Genomic DNA, 24,545 nt, shown 5'->3' on the forward strand with positions numbered 1-24,545 from the left:
CACATAAGCCTTAATAAGTATATATAATAATGAATGCAGCCTTCCACTTACCGTGAATACATCAGCAACTTGTTCGACGAATGTAAACTAACGGTAAAAATGGTCGTGATGTCATTTGTTTGGGGTGGAAACGCGCTTGTGCCATGTGATGTCGCGTCTAGTTACAAAACCTGGACAACTCAGAATATTCGTTTCAAACACAGCAGATTCACTCTTTTCTACCCTTTTTCTCTGCAACATCCACTCGTTTTGCCGGTTAATGCGATGTTGCTATTTATCTGTAGACACGGCAGTTTACCTTTCGCGACCAACAGCTGCACCAACACTGATATGAGAGCAACTCTTTTCATTCACTCAATTCGCTGATCTTTTGCAAGGTCTTGGGATTCTATAGTATTCCTTCAACCGCTATTCCACCATCTGCAGGGCGATCACCAACATGTCGGCAATACGCCGTTACCTGACTGCGGAGAAGACAGCACGCATAATGGAGTGGGTTGATACTGTTAACTCCCAGCCATGCATCGGAATGACAGTCCGCGAACCTAGCAAAGCGGCTAAGCGGACCGATATCACATCATCTGCAGCAATTCCTCCAAAGGCGGGGATGGGGCGGCCTCCAAAATACAAGCAACTCACCCTAAAGAGCACGAAGCTAAGGCGGGTCAGCGTTGTGCCTCGGGGATCCCGACAACAAGACGAGCAGAAGGAAGAAAAGGCTGCAGACGGAGAGAAAGAACATGTGAATGAGGAGAATGGGATTGCTCAACTGGAGACAAAATATGGGGAAGAGACGAAAGATAAGGAGGTGAAAGAGGAAAAAAGCGAACAAGCAATGCCCAGGAATCCGATACCAAGCGTTGTCGAGTCCAATTTGCGCATGTTCTGCGTGGAGATCGTGATTCCATCCAGCGGGAAGCACAGTTCTAGAGATAAAGAAGCTATCAACCAAGCAGAGAGTGAGAAACGAAAGCGAGGAGCGACGAAGGGGAGAGGCAGACGGACAAAACATCCTAAACTGGCTGTAGAGAAGGGTTGACAGGCAAGAATTGACGAATTGAAGACATAAGCAGAGGCTACAGGGATCCTCATGAAGAATCTTACACCGGCCGAACGGGCAGCGGAGATCATATCAGGGCATTCTATATATACCTTACCCTTCCTTGACGTTCCCGCATTTCTAGCTGCGATCAGCACAGCCTTGAGCGATTCCAAACCCCTCTCATTTGTGTGCGAATGATAACCAAGCGACTATCTCACCTCCGCGGACAATACGAGCCGTAAGTAGCCTCTAGATACGAACGGGGTCCATACGGCAAAACGGTTATCCATATTAACGTAGTATGTATACCTCAATTGCACCTTACACAGTTCGCGCATTGGCACGTTACTCGTACTTGGTTCTAATATTAGGATCACGGATCTAGCGTGATAAGTGATGGGTCTCTCAACGCGTCATTCTTCCTATATGCTCTAGCGGCTATACTATATATGCGTAATAGTAGACAGAGCAAGTGGGAACTCCAAAGCAACTTGATAACGACAGAACGGCCTGCAAGTGATATCCGGCGTTCTAAAGGAGGCGCATGTGGGCGAGCAGGGGAGGCCATGTATAGATTATAATCCTTATATGGGGATCAATTATATACATAGTAGGTAATGGAATGCACTTCAATTGTGGAATCCAACATGAAGAATCCATTGATGCCCATTCAGGAACCCAATGCCAGAGCAGCTCAATCAGATAGCTTGCTGTCTATTTTAACACTTGCCCTAAAACGTGTTCGAACACCCAGCGAATGTTCTCAAGCCCGCATAAGAGTGTGGGGATAAACGGGAAGAACAGCCTCTTAAAAGCACGTCCGGGCCGCGGATGTAACCATATTTCTACCTTAAAAAACGAATCATGCCGCTCTCCGCATGTTTTCCGGTTGTTTTAACTTGTTTCTTTGGCCTGTCCGTAATTCGACGAAGGAGAAAAGGAAACACAACTAACCCCTACCCGCATCAACGTCAGAAGCCTTATCCTACATAGTAGGGGAGGAGCCAGGTTAATTAACTACAAACCTCGGCACGCGCGACTAAAACTGATTACACGCGCAAGGCACAAGCCTTGAGGAACCACCTGAAACGGCGAAGGACGAAATGATATAAAAAGAAACATCAGCCTCCGACGGAGCAGGCTGCTTATCAAATAGAACAACAGCCTCGAGATCTCGGATTTATTTTTCTTCTAGCCTCCAGTTTATCTTCCCAAGTGTCTGACACTCGTATCCAGAACGGCGACAAGGAATTGACTGAGATCATCCAGGCTGTTTGCAGATCAGCGGCGGAGACCGACTGAATTCGACGAGTCAGAGAAAGTGGCCTGTCCCGTTCCTGGACGAGAGTTAGTGATCTGCTTGCTGTGAGGTTCGCAGTCATCCTGCGCAGAGATTATCCTCCGAAGCCTACCGCGATCCAGTTCGCCTTGCCATAGACAGCAGACTCTCTTCCACCTAGCCTGAGATGTCAGCCACGTCCCCTATGCACACAACCTGCATGGAGAACTTCGTAGTGTCCGCCTCCAAGAAGCCATACGATGTACTCCGTATGTATGTAAAGTCATGATATGAAGTCGAAGTCGAAGATTCTGCCAAGCATCCAAAATCTCCACCGCCTTCGCCCCCTTTTCGTTTCATCTTCGTTTCTCAACAACAACGACTTTTGCTGGTTCTTCATGCGAGTTTGGCTGCTCTCTGGCCTCCCCCCCCGTTGAATGGACGAGTTGTGGACGTGGAATCCCGCCAGAGCAAGAGATCTTCCGCCGTACAGCAAGGATCATGGCCTTCCAAAGCTTCGTTCGTCCAGTCTCGCCGTATAGTCGAGAGGGAAGACGGGCTGATCGGCCTCTTGGACCAGGACCATGACCTTGTCAGTGTCCTGTTTAGACACGGGCACTCCGCAAGGCCCAAGGTCGATGATGAATATACAGCCCGCAGAATTCTGTACTCTCGATGTATATACGCCGGGATGGGACCGTAGTGGTGCGGAGTCGGCTGCGTCACCGAGCATATACTTACATAGTATAGACTCATCCACTGATGGTTGGCCTTGCATGCTGTGTCAGGCTCCTGCGCCTTGTCGGCTTGTCCTGTTCGACCAGAAAGATGCCAGAAACCATCAGGACGGGAGATTTGATTATTCTAGACATGTTATTACATATCCATCAAAAAGTGGCCCACGGCCCTGCTTACTCGGTGGGTCCCAAGGAACCCGGAGTACAGCCAGAGAGACACAGCAAATTTCTGGCCTCTTATTTGAATCCCGATAAGGAGATCTTCGCAATCTTTGACGGAGTTACATACTCTGACAAGGTCGAGGCTGCGCGTTCATGTCAAAAGTTCCGTACCCCCACCCAACTTTAAGTATAACCACGGCTCTTTGAGTGACTTTGCCATGACGAGTCAGCCGCCGTGGTGCTCCCATACCGACATGCAAGGGCCTATCAGATCAATGTGCCCTGGATTTATATCAGGTACGCATATGTATACGGTCCACGAACCATTATACCCACCGCCCCCTTGCCTCCTGGGAGGTCTAAGCAATATCTTGTCTATATAATACCCTCCCTTTCCCCCCCCCCCCTCGAACTGCTCTACTCCCTTACTTTTGATGATATAAGTTGAACAGGTTTCACTTCCATCAGAAGACACATTCATTCCTTTCTCCTTTCTATTCTTGTGCAGAGAAATAAAAATCCAGAAACAACCATCCAAAAAAATACATATACAAAAAAGAACCTACCACTCTTTCAATCAAGATGCAGTTCTCAGCCGTCATCCTCCTTGGCCTCGCCAGTGCCGTCTCTGCCAGACCTTTCAGCTGGTCCGATCTGTTCAAGTTTATTGATCTGCCACTCCCAACTACCGATGAAATCCCAATCCCAACCGGCACCACATTCACTATCATTCCCACTGGAACCGGCACTGGCATTCCTACCGGCACCGGCACCGGAATCCCAATCCCAACTGGAACTGGCACCCTGCCTTACCCAACTGGCACTGTCACTGACACTGCCTTTCCATCCGGCACCTACCACTGGCCAACCACCATCCCAACTCCTTTCATCTAAACGCCTTGACAACATCTATCTTCTGCCAAACATGATGCCGCTCAACCACTAGTCCTTTCCGGGGTCGCACGCCGCTAACACCACGCCGGAAAGAAAAAAAGGCTGCAAATGGAGGAATGCGAGGTAGAAAAGGAGCCGGGAGAAGAGAAAATATATCATCTTATTTTTTTTAACCATGTTGAGCGGGCCTCCACCTTCCCTCACGCTCTTTAATTTATATCTTCCGGAGATTTTGGAAGGTGGCCTTTTGGGTTGTTTCTGGGAAATAGATCTTTGTACATAGTTTACTTCCTCATTCCTTTCACTCAAAATTTTGATACCTTTTTGACTCTGGTTGACTTTGGTTCCTGGCAGTAAACTTGTACCTATATAATTTGGAGTAAAAGGAAGAGCTCCTTCTGACATGAGATACTTGCACACGGAATAGCCCCTTTATTCCTTATTCTGGCATCTCCATGTGAATGAGACATTTCATCTACATATTTCACGTTGCGAGAGAGCTGACCCACAAAGCTCGATGCACGAACGGGGTCTAGAAACTAGGCGAACCCACCGGCGAAACCCAACGGCGTCAACTAGAGACAAAACTTCAGTTCGCCGAGCCAAGGCCTACAAAGGCAAGTTTCTCCTCTTATACAACGACAACTCTCTTCCGTGTCTTTTCCTCTACCAGTAGAATCGAAGATGGTCACACCATCCGGCGGCGATAGAAAACTTTGATACAAGGTTATCGCCTTCCCATAGTTGCCCTCTAGGTACATGCCAGGTACTTCAACGGGTTCCACGGGAGGCAAAAGGAAGATAAGCTTAAACCGCACGGGTGATTGGCCGACGATAGTGGAATATAAATTGGCTTTCCCCATTCTTAACGTTGTGGGGGAGAGGATTTATGGATGACGGTAGCTTATGGGTTCAACACGTCTTGGACTGCGGAGGTTATGGTCAAGCGAGTATGGCACGATGGATAAGGAGGGAGAGATATAAGATGATTAATGATAAGCTAGAGAAGCACTCTTAGAGCTGAAACGAGGAGTAAAGGGGCCAAGGAGATTAGAAGATGTTTATAGTTATTATTTCCCAAACTTGACGTAGAAATTAAGTGCCATATCCAATGAGAGAGAATTCATCAACATCAACATCCATAAAACCGAAAAAGAAAGAAAAGAGAAAAACATTTAGATCCCATCACTTATATTCCATCAATTAATTAAGTGATTACCGGCTCAATCATAGCATCATTGCATAGGATGCGACTACACCCAAAGCTATTGCCGCAATGGGGAATGATAGCAACGAAGCTCCACCGGTGTAAACTGGCATCGAAGGCGCAGTAGACGTGGGGTTAGCCACTGTGTCGCTACCTTCAGGTGGGACCGATACATTAGGACTGGGCGGAAGAGCAACACTGGTCAGAGTGGTTGGATTCTCAGGCTCGCCGCTTGGTGCTGGCGTGGGGATCACAGTCACCGTTGGGCCGACAACCGTGACTGGGTAAGTGAGAGTCAAAGTTGTTGGCGCTCCTGTCTCGGGGTAGTAGACTGTAGTATAGGTTGTTGTCGTAACTGTGGTGGTTCCAGTAGCATAGACGGTAGTATATGACGTGGCGGTCACAGATGTCGTGGAGGGATCTCCGGGGTGGGAGGATGAAGCCGGAATCATGGGCATGGTCGTATAGCTTGGAGTAGGAGCTATTGTATCTGTGCTTTGGTGCATAGAAGGCGTGACGGTCAGTGTAATAGTGACATCGGACGTCGTTGGAGTTTCTACCGGGATATACGTTGAGGTGATGTTTGGGTACTTTGGAGTGGTACTGATGGTTGGAATTCCGCCACCAGAACTCCAAATGCTCGTAGTGGTGATGAATGTCGAGCTGGCTTGTGTCTTTGACTCAGAGGTACTCGTTGGCCTTGTTGAAGTAGTAGTTGGCTGAGAAGGACCGTGGTCGAGTAGTAACCGCTTTACGTTCGCAGCATAGCTTCGCCCATCACTTCGGTTTTCCTCAGAGGATTGAGCATCCCAAACCATCGCACCCCCAAAGTTATCCTCGAATTCGTTGATAAATTCCCTGATGAATATCTCAACTTCACCAAGACTGAGGTGCCCGATCCTTTCCCTAGCAGTAAGACCAATGAAGAACTTTACATTGGGGTTTGCGCTCTCGCGGATGAAATCGATCCACCCTTCAATATCAAAGCCTATATAAAACCCGGACCTCGAACTATCGGAGCTCTTAGACGGGTTGTAGTATGAACTCTCAGATGAGCCGCAGAATAAACAATCAGACGAGCCGCAGGATGGACAATCAGACGAGAGGTAGGTTGTACAATCAGGTGCGCTGTATAGTTGGACGAAAATGAAGTCGAAAACCGAGTTGGTGATCGCGTCACCAAGCTGCTCGTCGGGAACAATGCACTGGGGCGCGCCAGATATATAGTACCGTCGGGATGGATCCTTGTCGAAGTGGCTTCGTAACCGTTCGACCATGTATTGGTAATCTTGCGATGGGCGAGTTAGCCAAAAGTTAGAAAGGGGGAAAAGGGCGGAAGGCAGAGAGATAGTAAGTCATACTTGCACCACCGTTAACTTCGATATCAAAATCGAATCCGTCCACTGCATTATCACCGAACGGACGAGGCCCATGCCAACCAGGAGAAGGTGGCCCAAAGGCACCCCAGAGGAAATCTGCAAATTCAACAGCTGACTCTCTGCTCTTAACACTATAAGTGTAAGGCCCATTTATGCTCTCGCCACCTAGAGAAAGCAAGATAGTCTTTCCAGCAGCTCTGCAGATGGGCAGATCCTCTATAATATTATCGCATCCGCTCAGGAGTTCAGTTTCCTGGCCATCTAGGGTTTCATAAGTGGAGTTGCCGCATTGGTTTCCGAAGTTGGTTCCTGGCCAACCACCAAGGCCTTGGTCGGGAAAGACGTTGACGAAGCCAATGACAATGATATCATGTTCTGTCTGTTGGCAGAAGTAAGATAGACGCTCCTGGTTATCGCCTTGGCCCTGTATATATAGATGTTTAGCAGAGATTCTTATTCCCAGTCTGGAATGAAAAGAAGGGTGTAGTTTACCCAGTAGGTGACCAAGTTAGTGCTAGAAGCTACGTCCAGAGCAAAAGCAGACATAGTAAGCAACGATAGAAAGGCAATAAATGCCGTGATAATCTTGGAGGAAGCCATGTTGGGCGAGTGATTTGAATTGTGAATGATAGTTAATGATAGTGTCTATACGGTATAAATGATGGTATATATATCTTGAGGATTGAACGCTTGTGTTCAGAGAAAAGAATGGCACTGAGTACACAGCCTCGATGCAACGAGTGTGATGCCTGAACTGACTGCAATGAATGGATGCAAGCTTAAAGCCCGCAATCAGTTGGGAGGGCCAAAAGTAACAGAAGGGCAGAAAACCGTTGGAAGGTGAATCAAGGCGATGGCTATGTTACATATATAGAAGGTAGCCAAGCAAAATAAGCGGAAAGAGTTCTATATTGCAGCCAAGTAAGACTTTGTTCCAATTCAGCCTCCGATCAATTGTATCCATTGTGATACCATCAGTAGTAGGAGAATAATTACATGGGTATTGTGCTCACAGGCATGGGCACCATGGACAGAGCCGGTAGCACCACATTGAACGGCGTCACGTTCAAGGGAGCCCCCCGACGTAGGCGTAAAATTGAACATTCCACGCATGAGCTTCCATGCTGCTGTGGTCGCACATGAGGCGGCAGTGGCTAAGCGGCAGTGATACGTCGGGGCCACTAGACCATATCGTTGACTGTTGGCCACAATGTGGGGTATAACACTATGCAACGGGAAGATCATATCTTCCAACATGCTCAAAGCAACTGTGCGCCAAGTGCAATGCAATAGTATAGACTCGAGCCTTTAGCGAGACAGCCAACTGACTCGAAATTAACATCGCGTATTTGCTTGGCCGAGGCTCTAAGCGTATCCCATCAACAATCGCCAGGCACCAGGAACCAGGCACCATGCACCACTCCAACAGCCAGATCGTGCGGATAGCAGCAAGGAAGTATATGCTGTCAGGCGCAAGAGGTTGCATTGCAGGAACAACTAGAACGCGACATTCCGATATTTTCCAGGCGAGACACGATCATGTATATACATATAACAGTGGACGGCAGGGTATTGTATGCAAGGCTTGCCCATGGCTTGATTTCGATGGAGCGATAGGCTCATCGATGGATTTCCATCCGTCTGGTAACGACCAGGGTATTAACTGTTAGGGGCCAAGACTGGTCCGAGAATAGCAACCCACGTCAATAGCAGCCATTGTCGTCATCTCTGATTCCAATTTACCGTTGGTATGGACTCTGTTGCTGTTGTTGTCGGCTGTGTCTGCTGCTGTTGATGTTGATGTTTGAAGTTGAAAGTCCGAAAAGGGATGTCGAGGTGGTCGGACCCTCTTTCGGGCGAAGGAAGGGAACAACCTTAACCCGAGTGGCCCAAGCACTGCACAGAGCCGCTTCCTTTTTTCTTGTCTCTTTTCTTTTCTTCTCGCTTATTCTCTCTGATCTTTTCCTCTCTTCTTTCTTCCCATATCAAGGCAAATCGCCGCTTGCCCAAGCAGCAGTAAGCACAACTCAATCCTTGACGCCCCGCATGTAGTTAGATGCTCCGGTTTTCTCATGCAGGGGAGATTGGACTGCCCCAGGAGTCCCATCAGTTATACTTCCATCGCAATATAGACTCCAGAGGATAAGGCTGGTGAGGACAGACAAAAAAAATGGGCCTCTCCAGTGGACTGTGGGCATCCGAGCCGACTGTCACATCTTCCGAGACCATAATATCGAGATATTTATAGCGGTAGTAGTGTGTACTCTGTGCCCGGTAGGAGTATGCGGCTACGCGACAGAAAGGGGGTATCAAGCAAACAATCGTCGAAACAATTGAGGAACAAGTAGAAGGGGAAAACAGTGATCTTCATATATAAGCGGCCTTTGTGGCCTCCCTGATTATGATCTACATCTGATCTAACACAGCGATTACTTTGAATAATCCTCCCGCTCCTTTCTCGAGATAGTCCAGAAGAAATACCTGTATCCCTAGGTGATCGATACTTTCTCATCAGGGGGAAAAAGGAGTTGTCCCCGACAATGCCTCGGTACAGGAAAATCCATGCATCCTACCGCGCAGGGATATTGTCCGCCAAGGTTGAATTGAGTGAGCAGGGTCATGCATTTGTCGGCATCAGCGGGTCAACGCAGAATCATGAGCCAGTAGGCATCTTACTCGGGGCCTCAGGATCCGCGTTTCTCTGTTGTTTCCGTGTCTTCTCGCATCATCGAAGATGTACTCTGTCCAGGCACCTCCGAAAAGGCAGGGCCTGCGTTTGCCTGGACCGCTCTATTCAATATTCATTGGTATCGCTCCTCATATCTGCGTTGTCTGCGGAGGAATAATTTGATCTAGCCATCTTTGGCCAGCAGTTCGATCCGCTTACTCTGTACTCCCCTCGAGGATAATCCTGACTTCTCCGACTATCCTGGCAAACACTTCGGTCTGTTGGATAGCTAATAGGAGACGATGGATCTAGCAAGTGGTGCTACTTGTAGCTATATCAAGCCTCCCTTCCCTATAGTTATGAATCTGCCTTAGCAAGACAGTCTTCATTGCTGGTGGCACAGACTTAAGCGGACTATTAAGATGATCTGCTAATATTCTTCAGTGAGATGGCCACTTTAGGATTCATTCAGGTAAAAATCTGTCAAAAATATAACAAGTCTCTCTGCCTCCAATCAGCGCGGGCTCGCCTTTTTGGCCGAATGGCATATTTGACAGTTATGAGCCCGGTCGTTGCATCCTCTACGCCAAGCCAAACACCCGAGGCTCTACGTCCGAACCTAGCTCTGTACGTCCATCGATTTTCTACGGCCTATAACGGCCATCCAATTACCAATATAAGTAGCCAGTCAGCGGCCCAGTAGGCAGCCTAGTACGGCCCTTATTATTCATTTATTACCCAGAGCGGCCCAGATCAGCGGCCAGCGAGCGCCGAGCGGTTCCCTCTATACGGCCAAACATCGGCCACTACCAATCATCTTTCTGCGTATATCTAGTTCAGCTTGCCTCGTACCTCATCAAGCTGGGGGGGTGTGTCAAAAATATAACAAGTCTCTCTGCCTCCAATCAGCGCGGGCTCGCCTTTTTGGCCGAATGGCATATTTGACAAAATCTTGTAGCTATCCATCTCGAACCATCCAATTTGGAATATCAGTTAGGTACTGGTATGAATAAACATTGGCACAAAGAAAAATCTTCTATCAACTGATGGCGAATACTTAGTTTTTAAAGCTTCTACTCTGTACATACTGTACTTTGGAGTATTTGAATCTCTCAACGATGTCAACTCCTGAACATGTTAAGTAGATATTTCGATACTGAGCTCTTATTGGCTATGACTAAACGTAAATCACATGATGTCAACATCATTATATGCATGTCATATGATTATATGTATGTGACTAAGCACAATTATTCCTATATTGGTCTAGTGCCCTGTGTTTCTAAATGACTAATGATTATCTCATGACATACAATAATTACAGATTTTAGCCAATAGAAGTGAAATAATACACAAGTTGTCCGTAAGTCATGATACACCACGTAAAAATCCCAGCCTTTCGAGTAATATCAAGACGTCCATCAATCTTTATCAAGACATGCAGCAAAGATCTTGATCTCGATCAACATCCTTTCGATGTATATTCGTCATTATTACAAACACAAGAATGGGAAACCGCCCGAATCATGAACCCAAGGATAACATCTCGACCCAGGAAGCGAAAAATACATAAGAAAAAAAGACCAACGCCGTTACACTCTTCTTCCCATGAGGGTATATGTTCACGGTAAACCGCCCGGGACGCGGTTCAGTATTAAGATCAGACATTCGCCGCTTCAGGCCATATCCTCCCAACCAGTGGCTTTACGTTGGTGTCTAGTATAGCCGTTGGACAAGGTTTCTTCACTGTCCCGATCATCCTGTACTGTCACGGTAACGTCCTGGCGTACATGTATCGATGTCAACTGCTTGACATCATTCTTGTCATTGTACCGGTCACTGTGGTCGCGTGGCGAGCCGTGGCTCGATTCGTATCCCATATCGCTTTCCGTGGCTTTTCCATGAGATGCGTGGGCTCGGCTGAAAGAGTTCAATTGCAAATGGTTCTTTGTTGATTGAAAAGGAGGGCGAGAGCCTGTTCGGCGTGCTGATGGACCCTTTCCTGACCCATATTGCCGTGATCCGCCAGTCCAACTCTTCAGAGCGGGGAAAATATCTCTTAGTAATGACCATGTCATTGGGAGACAGGTGACAAGCATGGCGACTGTGGCTTCTCGGAAGTACCAGTTCAGGTATACGTAGGAAATCAGGGATGGTACCAGGCAGTACAACTTCGTCAAGATGGCCGCGATTATGATGAATATACCCAGCCCAAAAATGATGATGAGAATCATTTTCTGCTTTTGTGGCAGTCGAACTGCCATAAGAAGCGGGATGGCGACAAGGAGCATGAGGATGTCAGCTGAAATAGCAAGTATCCCCTGAATTATCTCATAATATTGGTAGGTCGAACATTGAGCTGGTTGGATTATTAGCATTTACACAACACTCTACGGTTTATTGCCAGGGATTCAACTCACTGTTGGTGGTGGGAACAGCCCAGTAATCGGATAAAGGTCGGCAGATTAAGAAGAGCGCCAGCTCTGAGCCAACGAATCCAAGGAAGACCCAAATAGTCAAATACTTCACCAGCCGCTGTTGGCGCAACCCCTCCCTACCAAACGAGCAGTTAGCAAATCGAGTCCCAGTCCAGGAATGCAGTTCGATGCTTACATTATGCGGCGATATAGTATGATCATGCATGCCTTTAATGTCCATATGGTCATTATAAAGGCATGTTCGGAAACAAACACCCATTTGCTGCCCTTGACACGCTCGACCTTGATCGCTGGCGTGAGTTCCGCAATATCTTGCGCATCCATCAAATTCGAACCCCCAACAGCAACAACCGAGTTCAAGGAGATGCATAGCAATGTGTACCATATGCCGCCTGTTAGCATGAGATAGTCATCATATTGTAGCGAGCGCAGCCCGAGTCGTCTTATTCGAGCAATCCTATCAATCGCAGGCAAATCACACAATGTTAGTTGATGCTAAGGTTGCAAATATGGGGGAGATCTCACGTTCGTAGGACCAAGACCAAGATCCCGAAAGCGTACAAGGTCCACGTTTCCTTCTGGAAACCCGCTGCATATGAGGTATCCAGGGCAGCCATTGTTGCAGGTGATATATCGAACTTGTTGGAGAGGCCAACGGTGATATGTTAAATATCCACTCTCTCTATTATCTCGCTGCTATAGTCGGACAAGGAAGTCAGGTTTCTGACCAAACCCAGCCCTCTGGAATTTTTGTGCATGTGGGTAATATCTGCGACAGGGCGATTTCAATATAATATATAAGTACATATCTTCGTTGAACCTGGACCCTTTCCCCCTTCCTAGTACCCCGTACGTGCTAGCTCGAGAGCATCCGTCGGGTAGGGATTGGCCGTTCACGCCCTGGGTGGACCAAGTCATTAGCCCATCTTGGAACGCGAGAAATGGCTTTTTCCCAGGTTACCAGAGAACGCTGTATGAATCACCAGTTCCAGCCGAAAGTGTGGCTTTTTTTCTCTACGATATATGCACCCCATATTCTTGTTCTAGGCAGAAGCTCAGAATGTTCATCACCACATTGGGTGGACGGAGCCTACAAGATTTGCATCGTTTCCTGTTAAGGTTCGATGACACCTGAGGGACCAATAATGGCCTGGAGGTTCTTTTGCAGAGCCGACAGGGAAGCGAAGGATGGGGGAGGTTGATAAGTTTTCAGGGGCTATTGTCGTGGGTATACGTACGAAAATCCTGCTCTGCCGCCTTCGTTTGTCGTCCGCGGAACAAATCATTTAGCTAACTAATATGCTCTATTCTAGAAGAATAGTCTCGCTAACTTTGATAAGCCACATCTTGAAGGTCAGAGAGATCGAGAAGAGGCGAAAGAAAAAGTATCTACACTGCTCTGTAAATATAGAACAAGCTCACGCCTCCGGAACAACGCTGGGTGGACCAGCGGGCGTGAAACCCGAAATCATAACATCCAATAGTGTACTCTGTACAATCATCAGCAAAACGGATATACGGGTGGCTGCCGGCCAGAACATCCACCTCCTTCTTCATGACACCTAAAGAAGTTAAAGATGTGGCATTTGCGTTCCGCCGAATATTCGTTACATACTACGTTGTTTGAGGGTAAATTTTCGGGAAGAGGAGAATTTATCCACGGTCTGCTCCGTGCATTCGATATATATACGCACTCCGTATATAAATATACATGCAGGTGCTGGGCTACCACCCGATAAATCTCGGCAGAACCTGAGGTTATCTTGCATTGGACTGACGCCCTGTCTATACGATAACAGGAGCTTCTACGCGCGATGGCTGACGATTCAAAAGAAAAGAAAAGGGGCTAATTCTGAGAGTTTTTACACAATGAAAACTCACCCAGGTCGAAGATTGCCAGAAAGGGTTGACGGATGCTTATGTTTCATCCAGATAGCTTGACATGACCATCTAAAGGTTGAAACGCATCTCGTGGAGCGCCATGCCGTTGCTTAGAATCGGGTATTTAAGCAGTACTACGCACACCTGACAGCATAAGTATAACATATAATTATTATATGGATGGCGTGGTATAGGCTGCACGGCACGGCATACAAAACACCAAAGTATAGAAAAAACACCGAGACCAAGGTCGACACCGAAATGAACATGAGATCCCGATGGAGTTCACAGGAAGGAAACAAAAAGTATGTCTCACCAGTTGGCATGCAAATGGCAACCCTGCATATGGCCACCATGCATAATCCATATCTGCACATCGACAACCACAACCGGAGATGGCCATCATGCATGGCACTTTAAGTCCACCAAACATCCTCAAGCTTGCTCATCATATTTTTGCGCCTCCAGAAGTCTATTAGCTCCAAGTCACATGCATATACGAATACTGATTTTTTGCTTTTTCCTGCTCTCGCAGTTGATCCAGGAGTGGATGACGGGAGGAGAACTTTGCCCACAAAAAGTCCACTCGCGAAATGGAACCAGCCTAATCCTTAAATCTACTAGGCTGTGGGTGTTTGTCAATGAACTAAAATAACGAAGATGTCAAGGTAGAGGGTCTTGTTGTCAACTCGCCGATTACATCCACTCTTGACAGTAGTGGCAGCATGCCACTCCTCCTCCACTGTGTAGGTATCCATGCTTGTGGAGGCGAGGGGACATTCTAACCCCCATGCTAGCGGGCGTATTAATTCCACTAAGACCGACGAGCCGATAATGCTTGAATGCTGCTCGCCCGTCCTTGCATTGCCCAGGTTTCCTATGAAGACGGACTTGTTTTGTTGTCTACTCTGGCCTGGTGTGGCTGCATATACAGGCATCCCAGGATAGCGGGTTTACTTCTCTATCAGGGAAAAAGGCTATTGTTTACAGTGGGCTCTCGGAGTCTCCTGAGGTTTCATTCGACCTTGATCCAGGCGCGCTCCCTGCTATTCCTTTTCTTTAATTCGGGGCATTGCCTTGCCTTCTAGAAGCCAGCGCCACGTTTTTGGGTCTTTTTTGACCGCGAGAAAAACATTTATTCATTCATCCTCGTCAAAATCCGAGGAGTGACCAGGTCGAGTTTTGAGTCCTTAGTCAACTGGTGGTGGCATCATCATCCAGCTTCTATCTTGATCTGCTCCCTACTCTCAACTACCTTTTATCCGTCCTCTTAACGAAACTATTCATCAGCGTATTCTATACTTCTTTACTTCTGCGTCTATCTATTATTATTATTTTCTTTTTTTCCCCATCGCGACCTTTCCTTTCCATTCTTCCGTTGCTGTCTGTTCGCAGGTTTTTCTGCACCGTTCGAAGCCTCTCAAACTTTCTAGCCTTATCGTTAGAATCGAAGACGGGAGGGAGATTTCTGTGGCTTTTATTCGCAAGCTTGGCCTTGGACGTCGACAATGACTGAATCCGAGAAACAGATCGAGTCGTCGCCGTCAATGCCACAGGCAAAGATGAAAGAGGTTGGCGCTACCGTTACAGCAACCGAGTCGTTAGCATCTCCAGCCATGGATCCAATGTTAAACTCATCAGGCCATCGGCAAGAGCTTGATCGCAACTTTAGCCTCATCAGTATGTGCGCTATTGGCGTCACGGCGGGAAACACTTGGATTGCCATGGGCGGGAGTGTTGTAAGTCCCTACCTGGAAGCGTTTGCATGCCCTACCTGGCCATTGATATCCAAGCCTTGAGACATGCAAAATTATATCGGTTGCTGATACACTACCCATGCGCCTAGACAACGGCTATATACAACGGTGGCCCTCCAGGAGTTATCTACGAGTAGTAGGTGGTTACGCTGTAGGCGCGGATAAGCGAAAACATGCTAACATTTTCGATAGTATTGTTGTCTCCTTCTTCTACTGGTTCATCTCGGCTTCCATTGCTGAGTTGGCTTCTGCTATTCCGTCTGCTGCTGGTGGTAAGTTATAAGCCATATCTAGTTCGCAACCAACCGATAGTTCACATATGACTGATTATGCTTTTCCTGTAGTATATCACTGGGCCACTGCCACTGCAGGCCGTTATGGCCGCCCTGTTGGTTGGTTTGCGGGATACTGGAATGCCCTAGCGTGGCTCTTTGGCGCGGCGTCGATATCGTCTATCCTGGGAAACCAGGTAGTATCGATGTACCTGGTATTCCATCCAGCACACCAAACCAAGGCGTGGCAGGTGTTCATCTGCTACCTGCTTTGTACCTGGATGTGCTGTTTCACAGTGCTTTTTGCCAACAGGGCTTTGCCACTAATTTCAAATATTGGCATGTTCCTTATCCTCGCAGGCGTATTCGTTACTATCGTAGTATGCGCCGTTATGCCGCACTTTAACGGTCTAGGATACGCCTCGAGCGAATTTGTCTGGAAGAACTGGTCTAATACCACCGGATATAAGAGCGACGGCCTCGTATTCTTGCTCGGAATGCTCAATGGCGCATACAGCGTCGGAACGAGTGATTTGACCTCACATATGGCCGAGGAGATACCAAAGTAAGTGTGCTCTAGTTCCTAATTTTAAGTAGAAGAGAAGGAGAGAGCTAATGCATGGCGCCTTAGCCCAAGCAAGAATATTCCGCGGGCAATCCTGGCGCAGACCGTCACCGGCTTCATCACTGCAGTTCCATACATGATTACCCTTTTCTACTCCATCAATGATCTAGATGCTGTACTAGCCACCTTCACCACCTTTCCCTTGGCAACCATCTACCACCAGGCTACCGGAACCAAGGCTGGAGCGCTAGGGCTGCTCATTATCACCTTCCTTCCTACATTCATCACCTGTGTAGGCTGCTACATCACCGCTGGCCGTGTCCTCTGGACTCTCGCCCGCGACAACGCTACCCCTTTCTCCAGCTTCCTCGGCCAGGTGCACCCTGTGTACCACAATCCATTCAATGCCACTGGTGTCTGCGTTATCATAGTCACGATACTTGGTATCATCTATGTCGGCTCGACCACCGCTTTTAACGCCTTCGTGGGATGCTACGTACAGCTGTCCACCCTCTCGTATCTGGCAGCCATCCTGCCTCATCTCCTGAGAGGCCGCAAGGGCATCACCCCAGGCCCCTTCTTCATGAAAGGCTGGGTTGGCTATGTGGTGAACACGATCAGCTGCTTGTACATTGTTATCTTCGTTGTCATCTTCTGTTTCCCCTTCAACATGCCCGTGGCTGCCAGTTCGATGAACTACGCCTCCTTGATGACCGGAGCTCTGACGATGTTTGTGATCGGGTGGTACCTCTTCCGCCGGAAGAATTACGCCGGGCCAAACGTGATCTCCATCCATGAAGTCAAGCTGGATCGAGCAGAATAATCACTCGTGCCTCTTCTCTTTCTTCTTACTATCATATTCTCATACATTATTGTTGCTTGCAGGTTCCACATTTTTCCTTCATTTCTTCTTCTTACATAACACAAAATATTTTGATGCAGGTCACCTGATATGTTTATATTCTCTTACTTGAATGTACACCAACAAGAAAGGGCGATAGCAGCTGACTATACTATATGTCATATATTAGGTAATATGGGGGCTAATATAATTGAAGCAAACAGTTTTCGAGGAGTTGAAACGGCATCAAGATGAAGCAGAGTAAGACAAACAGAAAAGTGGCTCTGTTTGACATCAGCATGGAGTACTCTGTAACGTCTTCCCTTGGCCGGTTTCCTCTCCGCGTTCGATAACTAAACACCAGCGATCGCCTTGCTAACGTTGCTACGCCGTGAACCATCTTGCAAAACTCCAGACTTTGGGCCTGTGGATTGCCCCTGAAGCCCCGAAGCCACCCCTGGCCGCCTAAACTATCCGCCTGTCCACTCGAGCTTGCCCCCCCAGGCACATGGAGAAACTCCATTCTTGTCTCGCCGTCGCGGGGATCAGGTGGTGCGCCACACGAAAACCCCTCTCCACGTACGATGCACCCCGTAGTTCTTCGCGGTATCTTCCATCCAAACGGGAGCCCAGAAGCGACAACAAGCTCACCTAGCGTGCACTATCGAGAATCGTGTTAACTCTGCAAGATGAGGGAGAAAACGTAAAAAGCAAAAAAAGAAAGTATATCTACACCGTTGTAGCCCGCTGTTTTCTTTTCATTCTTCGTTTTTCTTCCATCTCCGAGTCTGAAATGATGTCGATGCTTGAGTATTATTATCTTCACGCCCTACACTGTGAGCCCATGATGATTCGGGTGTAGAGCTTTATTCGCGGATCCTATCGTATCCAGGCACTCTTATCGACGAGTAATCGACCTCTAGTCAAGTTCTCGCAAGGGTGGCTCTAAAATAGCGAATCGATACGATCTCAACCTCAAAAAGCGAAATCCGCCTCTTGATCGTATCGCTAGTTCAAACCCAACTGCTGGGGGTTTGTTGCAGAATGAAGGCATTCTTGGTGCTCTGTGGCTTTGCTCTGTCGCTTGTTCTCTCTGCCCCCATCTTAGTCGTAGATGGCATCAGGGACAGCTCTCGACCAGCCATCGGCTCGCAGCCTTGTAGTGCGATCTTCGCCTTCGTCGCCGATAGTAGGATGCGCCAGCTGCTCATAGAATGCGACAAAATGCTACTCGAGAAGTATGCATATCTTGCTGACCGATGGCTGTCTTTTTCTGCTTCCTCGCTATCAACAACCGCAGAGCGTGTCAGCTTCAAGCCTCTAATTTTACCCGACCGTTTGCCGACATCCGCGCCTGGAAAGCAACTAGGCGCGCGTCCAGCATCTACTTCTACATCGACAACATCACCAGCATCGTCGATGGTAATATCTGCATATGCGAATAGGATCCGCCTCGAAGACATAGTCGCCAGCCGTGATTTACCCGCTTTTCTCGACTGGCTTTCTGCGCGGCCTATCATGGCCTGGACACTCATTGTCGCAGTGCTGATTATCGTCTTTTTTGTCTCAGCTGTCGTTGTTGAGATAGCTGTTGCACTGTGGAAGGTCGTTGACTCATCAAATACCAAACGACGCTCCCGATACGCGGACAGCGAGCTGTTTAGCTCGGGTGAAATATATTTGCCTGGTACTGAGAAGAAGCTGCCAGCAGTCATTTTGATTGATGAGCCAGAGGAGAACCTCCTTGTCCGTGGAGGATGATCTCATGATATGAATTTTGCTTACTATAATGTTACGCTGATTGTTCCTTATATACCATATAATGTCTTACGTGCCATGGACATCACGTTCTGAATACGGCATTCTTTACATTTCTTGCTGGTTTCATTTCGTTTTTTCCAACTTATACCCCGTTCGAATGCTCGCATGGCTAGCCAACTAGACTTATATCTCTCTATTATGTCTACTAATCTATATTCAAATGCCAGAGAATCATCCCTTTGTAGGGTTTATAGTCCTTCCGAAGTGGGTGGGCCGTTATAAGCTTCATTATTAGACGTTGATATACCGCGCTGCCGAGATGAGCAAGAATCCAACCGATACTAGTGCTAATGCTGTGACGACCTGCTCCAGCGTTAGCTGAGAAGGCAACGAGGACCATTATGATGGTTATTGCTGTGCAAATATAAAGTTGACTAAAAGATTGCCAGTGGTCCACCACCATATATATAGCGCCCAGAGGGGGCCAATTTCTGTGCATGGTCGAAACGGGAATGTCACATACGAGTTGCATGCTTTATCCTCTCCGAATTAGCATCTGAAAAAATAAATTAAAGCGAAAATCAGCTAGAATCCCATCGGGGAGAGCCGGCATAAATATTGTCGTACTGCTCCGTACTTCCAGCGGACAAATTGGCAATTGGGCTGGGATCATCACTGGTTATTTAAACCGACTGGTTGGGACCACGCATGGATTTTCAACCACACCACACAGTGGTCCAGTATGCAGAAGTGTACTTCGTATTTTGACTTGGATTAATGCTGTTTAGATTTGGATAGGTTAAGATCAACGATAAACAAAGGGAGAGCAAACTAACCGGATTGGGACGAGGCGCATAACTTCGTTTCAACGTCTTTTCGTTCGTCTTCTTCTCCGTCTTCTTCTATTAAACAAATTCATCAAAGAGCCCTGCCATCCATTCTTGATAGAGAGTTATGGAGGATCATAAAAGATGCACGAAGACAGCTCTATACAAAAATCCGCATTGATACCACTATTTCGGCACATCCTCTGCCATAGGGATGCATAAGCCTACGTAGATGATACATAGGCTGGTTTGCTATCCATCTTGTAGTATACTATGTATTACAAAGTGGTTGCTTTATTTGAAATATTGAAGTTCTACGGAATTGTTATATCCTATCCGAAGATGAGCAATCAGAGCAATATTCTTATTATTGGTACCATCATTAAGTCTACACTGCTTTTGCTATATATCACCGTCCATGTCCTTAGAATAAAGAGAAGCTAATTCCGGGGCGCTAGACTCTTCTCTAAGGACACAAAGGAACTTTCCACCTATTCTTCACTTTTTTTTTTGCCCTATAAAATCCGCACAATATCATTGTCAACTATTTACTATCCCTACCCCGTAAACAGCCCACCAACTCTCTACCGGATTTCTCAACACAAGATTTCAGCGCCATGCTTGAATCAGAGCTGATCAAGTCGAAACTGAACCTGGTCGACAAAGCCAGAGCCCGCGGGGCTGGAGACCATATCTCTCTTCCGCAATTAGTCGTCTGCGGTGACCAGTCAGCTGGAAAGAGTTCGGTTCTTGAAGGCATCACTGGCATCCCATTCCCTCGAAAGGCTGGCTTGTGTACCAGGTTTGCTACTGAGATAGTCCTCCGCCATTCTCCTGGTAAACAAGCCATTACTGCAACCATTATTCCCCACTCTTCGCGAGATGAGGTGACAGCAACTCGCCTCCGGAACTACCAAAAAAATCTCCTCGGGTACGATGAATTGCCCGATGTTATTGAAACCGTAGGAGCTCTCATGGGGCTGAAGGGCTTTACCGATCAGAAAGACTCACCTCCATTCGCTTTGGATGTGTTGCGAATCGAAGTTATTGGTGAAACTGGGCTTCACCTTACCATCGTTGACTTACCAGGGTTGATATCTGGTGCTGAAAGTGATGATAGCTCTGTCGTGGAGGGCTTGGTTAACTCCTATCTTGAAAATTCGCGTACCATCATTCTTGCCGTCATCCCAGCAATAAACGATGTGGAAACTCAGCCAATTATTCGAGCAGCACGGCAGTTTGATACAGAAGGTGTGAGAACCATAGGTATCATCACCAAAACTGACCTTATTAACGATGGAACCGAGGGAAGAATCGCTGCGGTCATACGGAATCAGGGACCTATCAAGCTCAAGTTAGGATATTACCTGCTCAAGAATCCGTCTCAAAAGGAAATAGAAGCGGGAATGGCCTCTATAGAGAGAAAGAGAAAGAGAAAGGAGCTTGAGTGGTTTCAAAATCCTGGCTGGAAGAATCAACACCTCAACTCAAATAGAGTTGGTATCGATGCACTCAAATCTTCGCTCGAAGTCCTTCTTGCACGGCATATTGAACGTGAGCTACCCAAAGTTTGTTCGGAAATATCAAAACTGCTAGAAGGTGCGCAGAACGAGATAAATGAGCTCGGTGAAGAGAGAACCAGTATCCAAAGCCAAAGGCTCTTCCTATCAAGGCTAAGCATGGAATTCTGCAGCCTTATACAGGCTGCAACCGGAGGCACTTACCATGGCAGGTTCTCGGAATTTTTTAACAGGGAAACTGAAAGTATCTTTACCAATCGAATTCGAGCCAGAGTTCACCATTTGAACAACGAATTTGCCGATTTTATGTGTTCAAAAGCTCATAAATATGATTTAGAGCGACATGGAAATGACGACGATGACGATGATGACGATGACGATGATGACGATGACGATGGTGACGATGATGATGATGATGACGACTATGACGACGATGAAGACGACTACGACGATGAAGACGAGAACGACAATGAAGACGACGACGACAATGACGATGATGTAGCCTTTCCACGGGAATGGGGACACCCCGAGGCGTTCGCTCACAGGGTTGATAATTGGATTCTAACGGTAACACCTTTACCTTATTTAAACACTATTATTGCACGCTCAGTTAATTGCTTGAGTATATAGACTAACATATACTCTTTAGACTTACAGGAACACTCGAGGTTTGGAACTAAATGGAACATATGGATACATGCTTCTCATGGAGCTCTTCCACACTCAATCAAGCCGCTGGAGTGGCATAGCCAGTGGACACATTAACAGAATCCATGATTTGATATGCATCTTCGTCGAACAGTCCCTTGCTTATACTGTCAAAGAGGAGCAGGTCCGCAATGAACTATGGCTTTACATGAGAGCGTCGCTTCAAAAGAACTTGGCCGCGGCTGTTAATGAACTTCAAACCATCTGTGAGGATGAGAAGATGCCTCCGATAACTTACAATCACTACTACACTGACAACATTGACAAAGCCTCTCAGGAGGGGATGAAGGATGCCTTTCGGAAAGCTATCGATGCCGCCAACACGGATCTGAATAGCGAAGCTGTCAGCCAAAAGAAACAAAGCAAAGCCTATCGGCGTCTACTAGAGGAGGCTTTGGAAAAAAAAGTGATTGTCAACATGGACCGACGTGCATGTGAGGAAGCGAAGATTGCCCTCAATGCTTACTACAAGGTTAAATCAATTCTGATGGCGGTATACTTATACTTTTATACTTATTTACCCAGGAGCTAACTTGAATTCGACTCTAACAGGTTGCGATGAAGACCTTTGTCGACAACATATGCCGCCAGGTCATTGAACGACACCTTATCTCCAAACTTCCAGCGATCTTTCCCCCTACATCTGTCCTGAAGATGTCTGATCAAGATGTCGCGCGTATTGCAGGCGAACCAGCAGATCGAGCAGACCGCAGGAATGAACTGCTAAACATGATTCAAATCCTTACTGAATCTCTCAATGACCTTCAAAGTTAGATCATCGACAACGAGCTTCCAACCAAGGCTGCCTTTTTCCTGTCTTGCTGAGGATCTTGTTACTGATATTTCCTACTAGCTAGAATACTTGAGGCTACGAGAATATTCGAGACTACTGGAATACTCGAGACTTTGGGGTAGCAAATCGAAATATATAGAATTTTAAAATGGACAACAAGGGAAGGCCGCTACTCCGATATTTAACCCTGCATAACGCTATCAACACAGTAGTATTTCCATGACAGACCCGAAGCCCGGGAGACATAGCCATAGCAGAAGGATAAACAGATAATATACTCATGTCACCATAATAACACCATCAGCCATGAATAAACAATGATCATACAATCTCATCCAGCGTAAAGAACGGGCTTTTCTTCTCAAGACGTCCTATCAGCAAACTCTGCCTTTTCTGCAAGCTCGACAGCAAGTTTCCTCCTCTTCTGCCTCTCGCTGCGGGAGTGCCATATGGCAGCCACCATGTTATAAAGGTAAATCCACGAGAAGAGAATAACCACAAAGGCCAGACAGGCCGCCACTGCCACGATAGACATGACGACTACACCGTACGAGGCCTTCTGGAAAGCCTGATTATTGTTCAGCGGAGGGATGGCAGTACCGACCTGCATGGCCGAGAGGACAACAGAGATGTACACAAATGCCCCGATGAGCCAGCCAAAGTTGCGTTCGAAGAAGACTTGGTAGCGGTTATAGCTGTAGAGATAGCCACGTATGAAATGGGAGTGGAAGAAGCGAATGCGGAAGATGGTGTTGATGCGTCCAAGACGGAGCTCGCCAAAGTGATACCGTTTATTCACCTTGTCGAGCGCGTTGAAATCGACATGCTTGTTGAAGTCTCTGACGAACTGCTTCCACCAGGCCCAGGTGATCTGTGGCGAGAGCAGATGAGCGTCCTTCGCCAGCTGGAGGTCGATGGGCGAGCAGATCAGCCATACCCACGAGAGCAAGAAGCCGCAGGCCAGCTTGTGCAGCTCCTCGTTCTTGCACAGGTATTTCTCCCAGAAATCGTAGTCGAGAATGTAGTCCGGCAGCGTCTTGAGGTAGATCTTGTTCGAGAAGTGGATGAGGTGAAGGTCTGCCTGCTCCGTAGGCAGGAAATCGAAGCCAATCATCTTATATCGCTGCAGCTTTCGGGCGTTGAGAGGACGTCCAGCCATCCAGAGCAGGCCGTGGATGTCGTTCAGCCGCTGGACGCTCAAGTCCCCCTCGACGAACCTGTCTATCCCTTCGTCTTCGACCAGGTATACGGCGTGGTTGCCATGTCCGCTCTCTCGACTGGTATAGGGCTCCTTCACGCGAGCAATCGTGGGCAGCGTACCGATGGGATCCAGCTTGATACGCAGCTGTCCGCTGGACGGTCCAGCCTGTGTCTTCTTCCCGTCGTCCGTCCCATCTTCGGGCGTCTTGACGGCAGACTGCTTGTAGAGAGGAGGAAAAGGAGGTTCCAGCGGCATCCGTACAGTCTGAAGCTGTATATCTGTAGCTGTAGCTGTCTGTCAACTAGCAAAACTATCGCGATGACAAGGCTGTAGATGCGTCGAAAGCCAGGACGACAGGGCGTGTTTATATACGTTTCCTCTCGTTTACGCGCCGTCGACGGTCAGCCCGTCCAGCCGCTCTTCTTCGTCGATCAATCGGTCACTGGAGCGAGTCTGGTGGCCTCGTCGCAAGCGCTGCATGACTCCTGTATGACTTTGCGCCCCCATCGCGGCCGGGGAGGATCTTCTGGCGCCCGCCGATGGCGCATTAAGCTGCAGCTAAGACACAGCTAAGAGGTCAGCCCATGAATACCATTGATGCGGCGGCAGGGAT

General features: G+C 47.6%; 11 protein-coding genes across 11 annotated transcripts; 5 read left to right on the forward strand and 6 right to left on the reverse strand.

The window, feature by feature from the left end:
• Positions 1–439: 439 nt before the first annotated feature.
• MCYG_08010 (uncharacterized protein) lies at positions 440–1,039 on the forward strand (the record flags this gene model as incomplete). Its single annotated transcript, XM_002842881.1, has 1 exon — positions 440–1,039. One exon carries the CDS (start codon positions 440–442, stop codon positions 1,037–1,039), a length of 600 nt encoding a protein of 199 aa, XP_002842927.1.
• Positions 1,040–2,820: 1,781 nt separating this feature from the next.
• MCYG_08011 (uncharacterized protein) lies at positions 2,821–3,468 on the reverse strand (the record flags this gene model as incomplete). The annotated part of the gene is made up of 4 exons (XM_002842882.1): positions 2,821–2,985; positions 3,063–3,185; positions 3,237–3,319; positions 3,348–3,468. The coding sequence occupies 4 exons, from the start codon at positions 3,466–3,468 to the stop codon at positions 2,821–2,823; spliced, it is 492 nt and encodes a 163-aa protein (XP_002842928.1).
• Positions 3,469–3,802: 334 nt separating this feature from the next.
• On the forward strand, positions 3,803–4,114 carry MCYG_08012 (uncharacterized protein; the record flags this gene model as incomplete). The annotated part of the gene is made up of 1 exon (XM_002842883.1): positions 3,803–4,114. One exon carries the CDS (start codon positions 3,803–3,805, stop codon positions 4,112–4,114), a length of 312 nt encoding a protein of 103 aa, XP_002842929.1.
• Positions 4,115–5,341: 1,227 nt separating this feature from the next.
• On the reverse strand, positions 5,342–7,300 carry MCYG_08013 (endochitinase 2; the record flags this gene model as incomplete). Its single annotated transcript, XM_002842884.1, has 3 exons — positions 5,342–6,609; positions 6,683–7,124; positions 7,193–7,300. 3 exons carry the CDS (start codon positions 7,298–7,300, stop codon positions 5,342–5,344), a joined length of 1,818 nt encoding a protein of 605 aa, XP_002842930.1.
• A 339-nt stretch (positions 7,301–7,639) lies between these two features.
• On the reverse strand, positions 7,640–7,957 carry MCYG_08014 (uncharacterized protein; the record flags this gene model as incomplete). The annotated part of the gene is made up of 1 exon (XM_002842885.1): positions 7,640–7,957. One exon carries the CDS (start codon positions 7,955–7,957, stop codon positions 7,640–7,642), a length of 318 nt encoding a protein of 105 aa, XP_002842931.1.
• A 3,087-nt stretch (positions 7,958–11,044) lies between these two features.
• Positions 11,045–12,423, reverse strand: MCYG_08015 (conserved hypothetical protein; the record flags this gene model as incomplete). Its single annotated transcript, XM_002842886.1, has 4 exons — positions 11,045–11,727; positions 11,789–11,922; positions 11,982–12,263; positions 12,332–12,423. 4 exons carry the CDS (start codon positions 12,421–12,423, stop codon positions 11,045–11,047), a joined length of 1,191 nt encoding a protein of 396 aa, XP_002842932.1.
• Positions 12,424–14,325: 1,902 nt separating this feature from the next.
• MCYG_08016 (uncharacterized protein) lies at positions 14,326–14,625 on the reverse strand (the record flags this gene model as incomplete). Its single annotated transcript, XM_002842887.1, has 1 exon — positions 14,326–14,625. The coding sequence occupies one exon, from the start codon at positions 14,623–14,625 to the stop codon at positions 14,326–14,328; it is 300 nt and encodes a 99-aa protein (XP_002842933.1).
• Positions 14,626–15,249: 624 nt separating this feature from the next.
• MCYG_08017 (choline transport protein) lies at positions 15,250–17,104 on the forward strand (the record flags this gene model as incomplete). Its single annotated transcript, XM_002842888.1, has 5 exons — positions 15,250–15,426; positions 15,534–15,580; positions 15,637–15,716; positions 15,789–16,281; positions 16,348–17,104. 5 exons carry the CDS (start codon positions 15,250–15,252, stop codon positions 17,102–17,104), a joined length of 1,554 nt encoding a protein of 517 aa, XP_002842934.1.
• A 1,062-nt stretch (positions 17,105–18,166) lies between these two features.
• MCYG_08018 (uncharacterized protein) lies at positions 18,167–18,883 on the forward strand (the record flags this gene model as incomplete). Its single annotated transcript, XM_002842889.1, has 1 exon — positions 18,167–18,883. The coding sequence occupies one exon, from the start codon at positions 18,167–18,169 to the stop codon at positions 18,881–18,883; it is 717 nt and encodes a 238-aa protein (XP_002842935.1).
• Positions 18,884–20,327: 1,444 nt separating this feature from the next.
• On the forward strand, positions 20,328–22,712 carry MCYG_08019 (dynamin family protein; the record flags this gene model as incomplete). The annotated part of the gene is made up of 3 exons (XM_002842890.1): positions 20,328–21,763; positions 21,888–22,431; positions 22,530–22,712. 3 exons carry the CDS (start codon positions 20,328–20,330, stop codon positions 22,710–22,712), a joined length of 2,163 nt encoding a protein of 720 aa, XP_002842936.1.
• Positions 22,713–23,092: 380 nt separating this feature from the next.
• MCYG_08020 (conserved hypothetical protein) lies at positions 23,093–24,187 on the reverse strand (the record flags this gene model as incomplete). The annotated part of the gene is made up of 2 exons (XM_002842891.1): positions 23,093–23,635; positions 23,669–24,187. The coding sequence occupies 2 exons, from the start codon at positions 24,185–24,187 to the stop codon at positions 23,093–23,095; spliced, it is 1,062 nt and encodes a 353-aa protein (XP_002842937.1).
• Between the last annotated feature and the right edge of the window lie 358 nt (positions 24,188–24,545).

Source organism: Microsporum canis, genomic scaffold (assembly GCF_000151145.1).
Source record: "Microsporum canis CBS 113480 supercont1.8 genomic scaffold, whole genome shotgun sequence".
NCBI lineage: Eukaryota > Fungi > Ascomycota > Eurotiomycetes > Onygenales > Arthrodermataceae > Microsporum > Microsporum canis.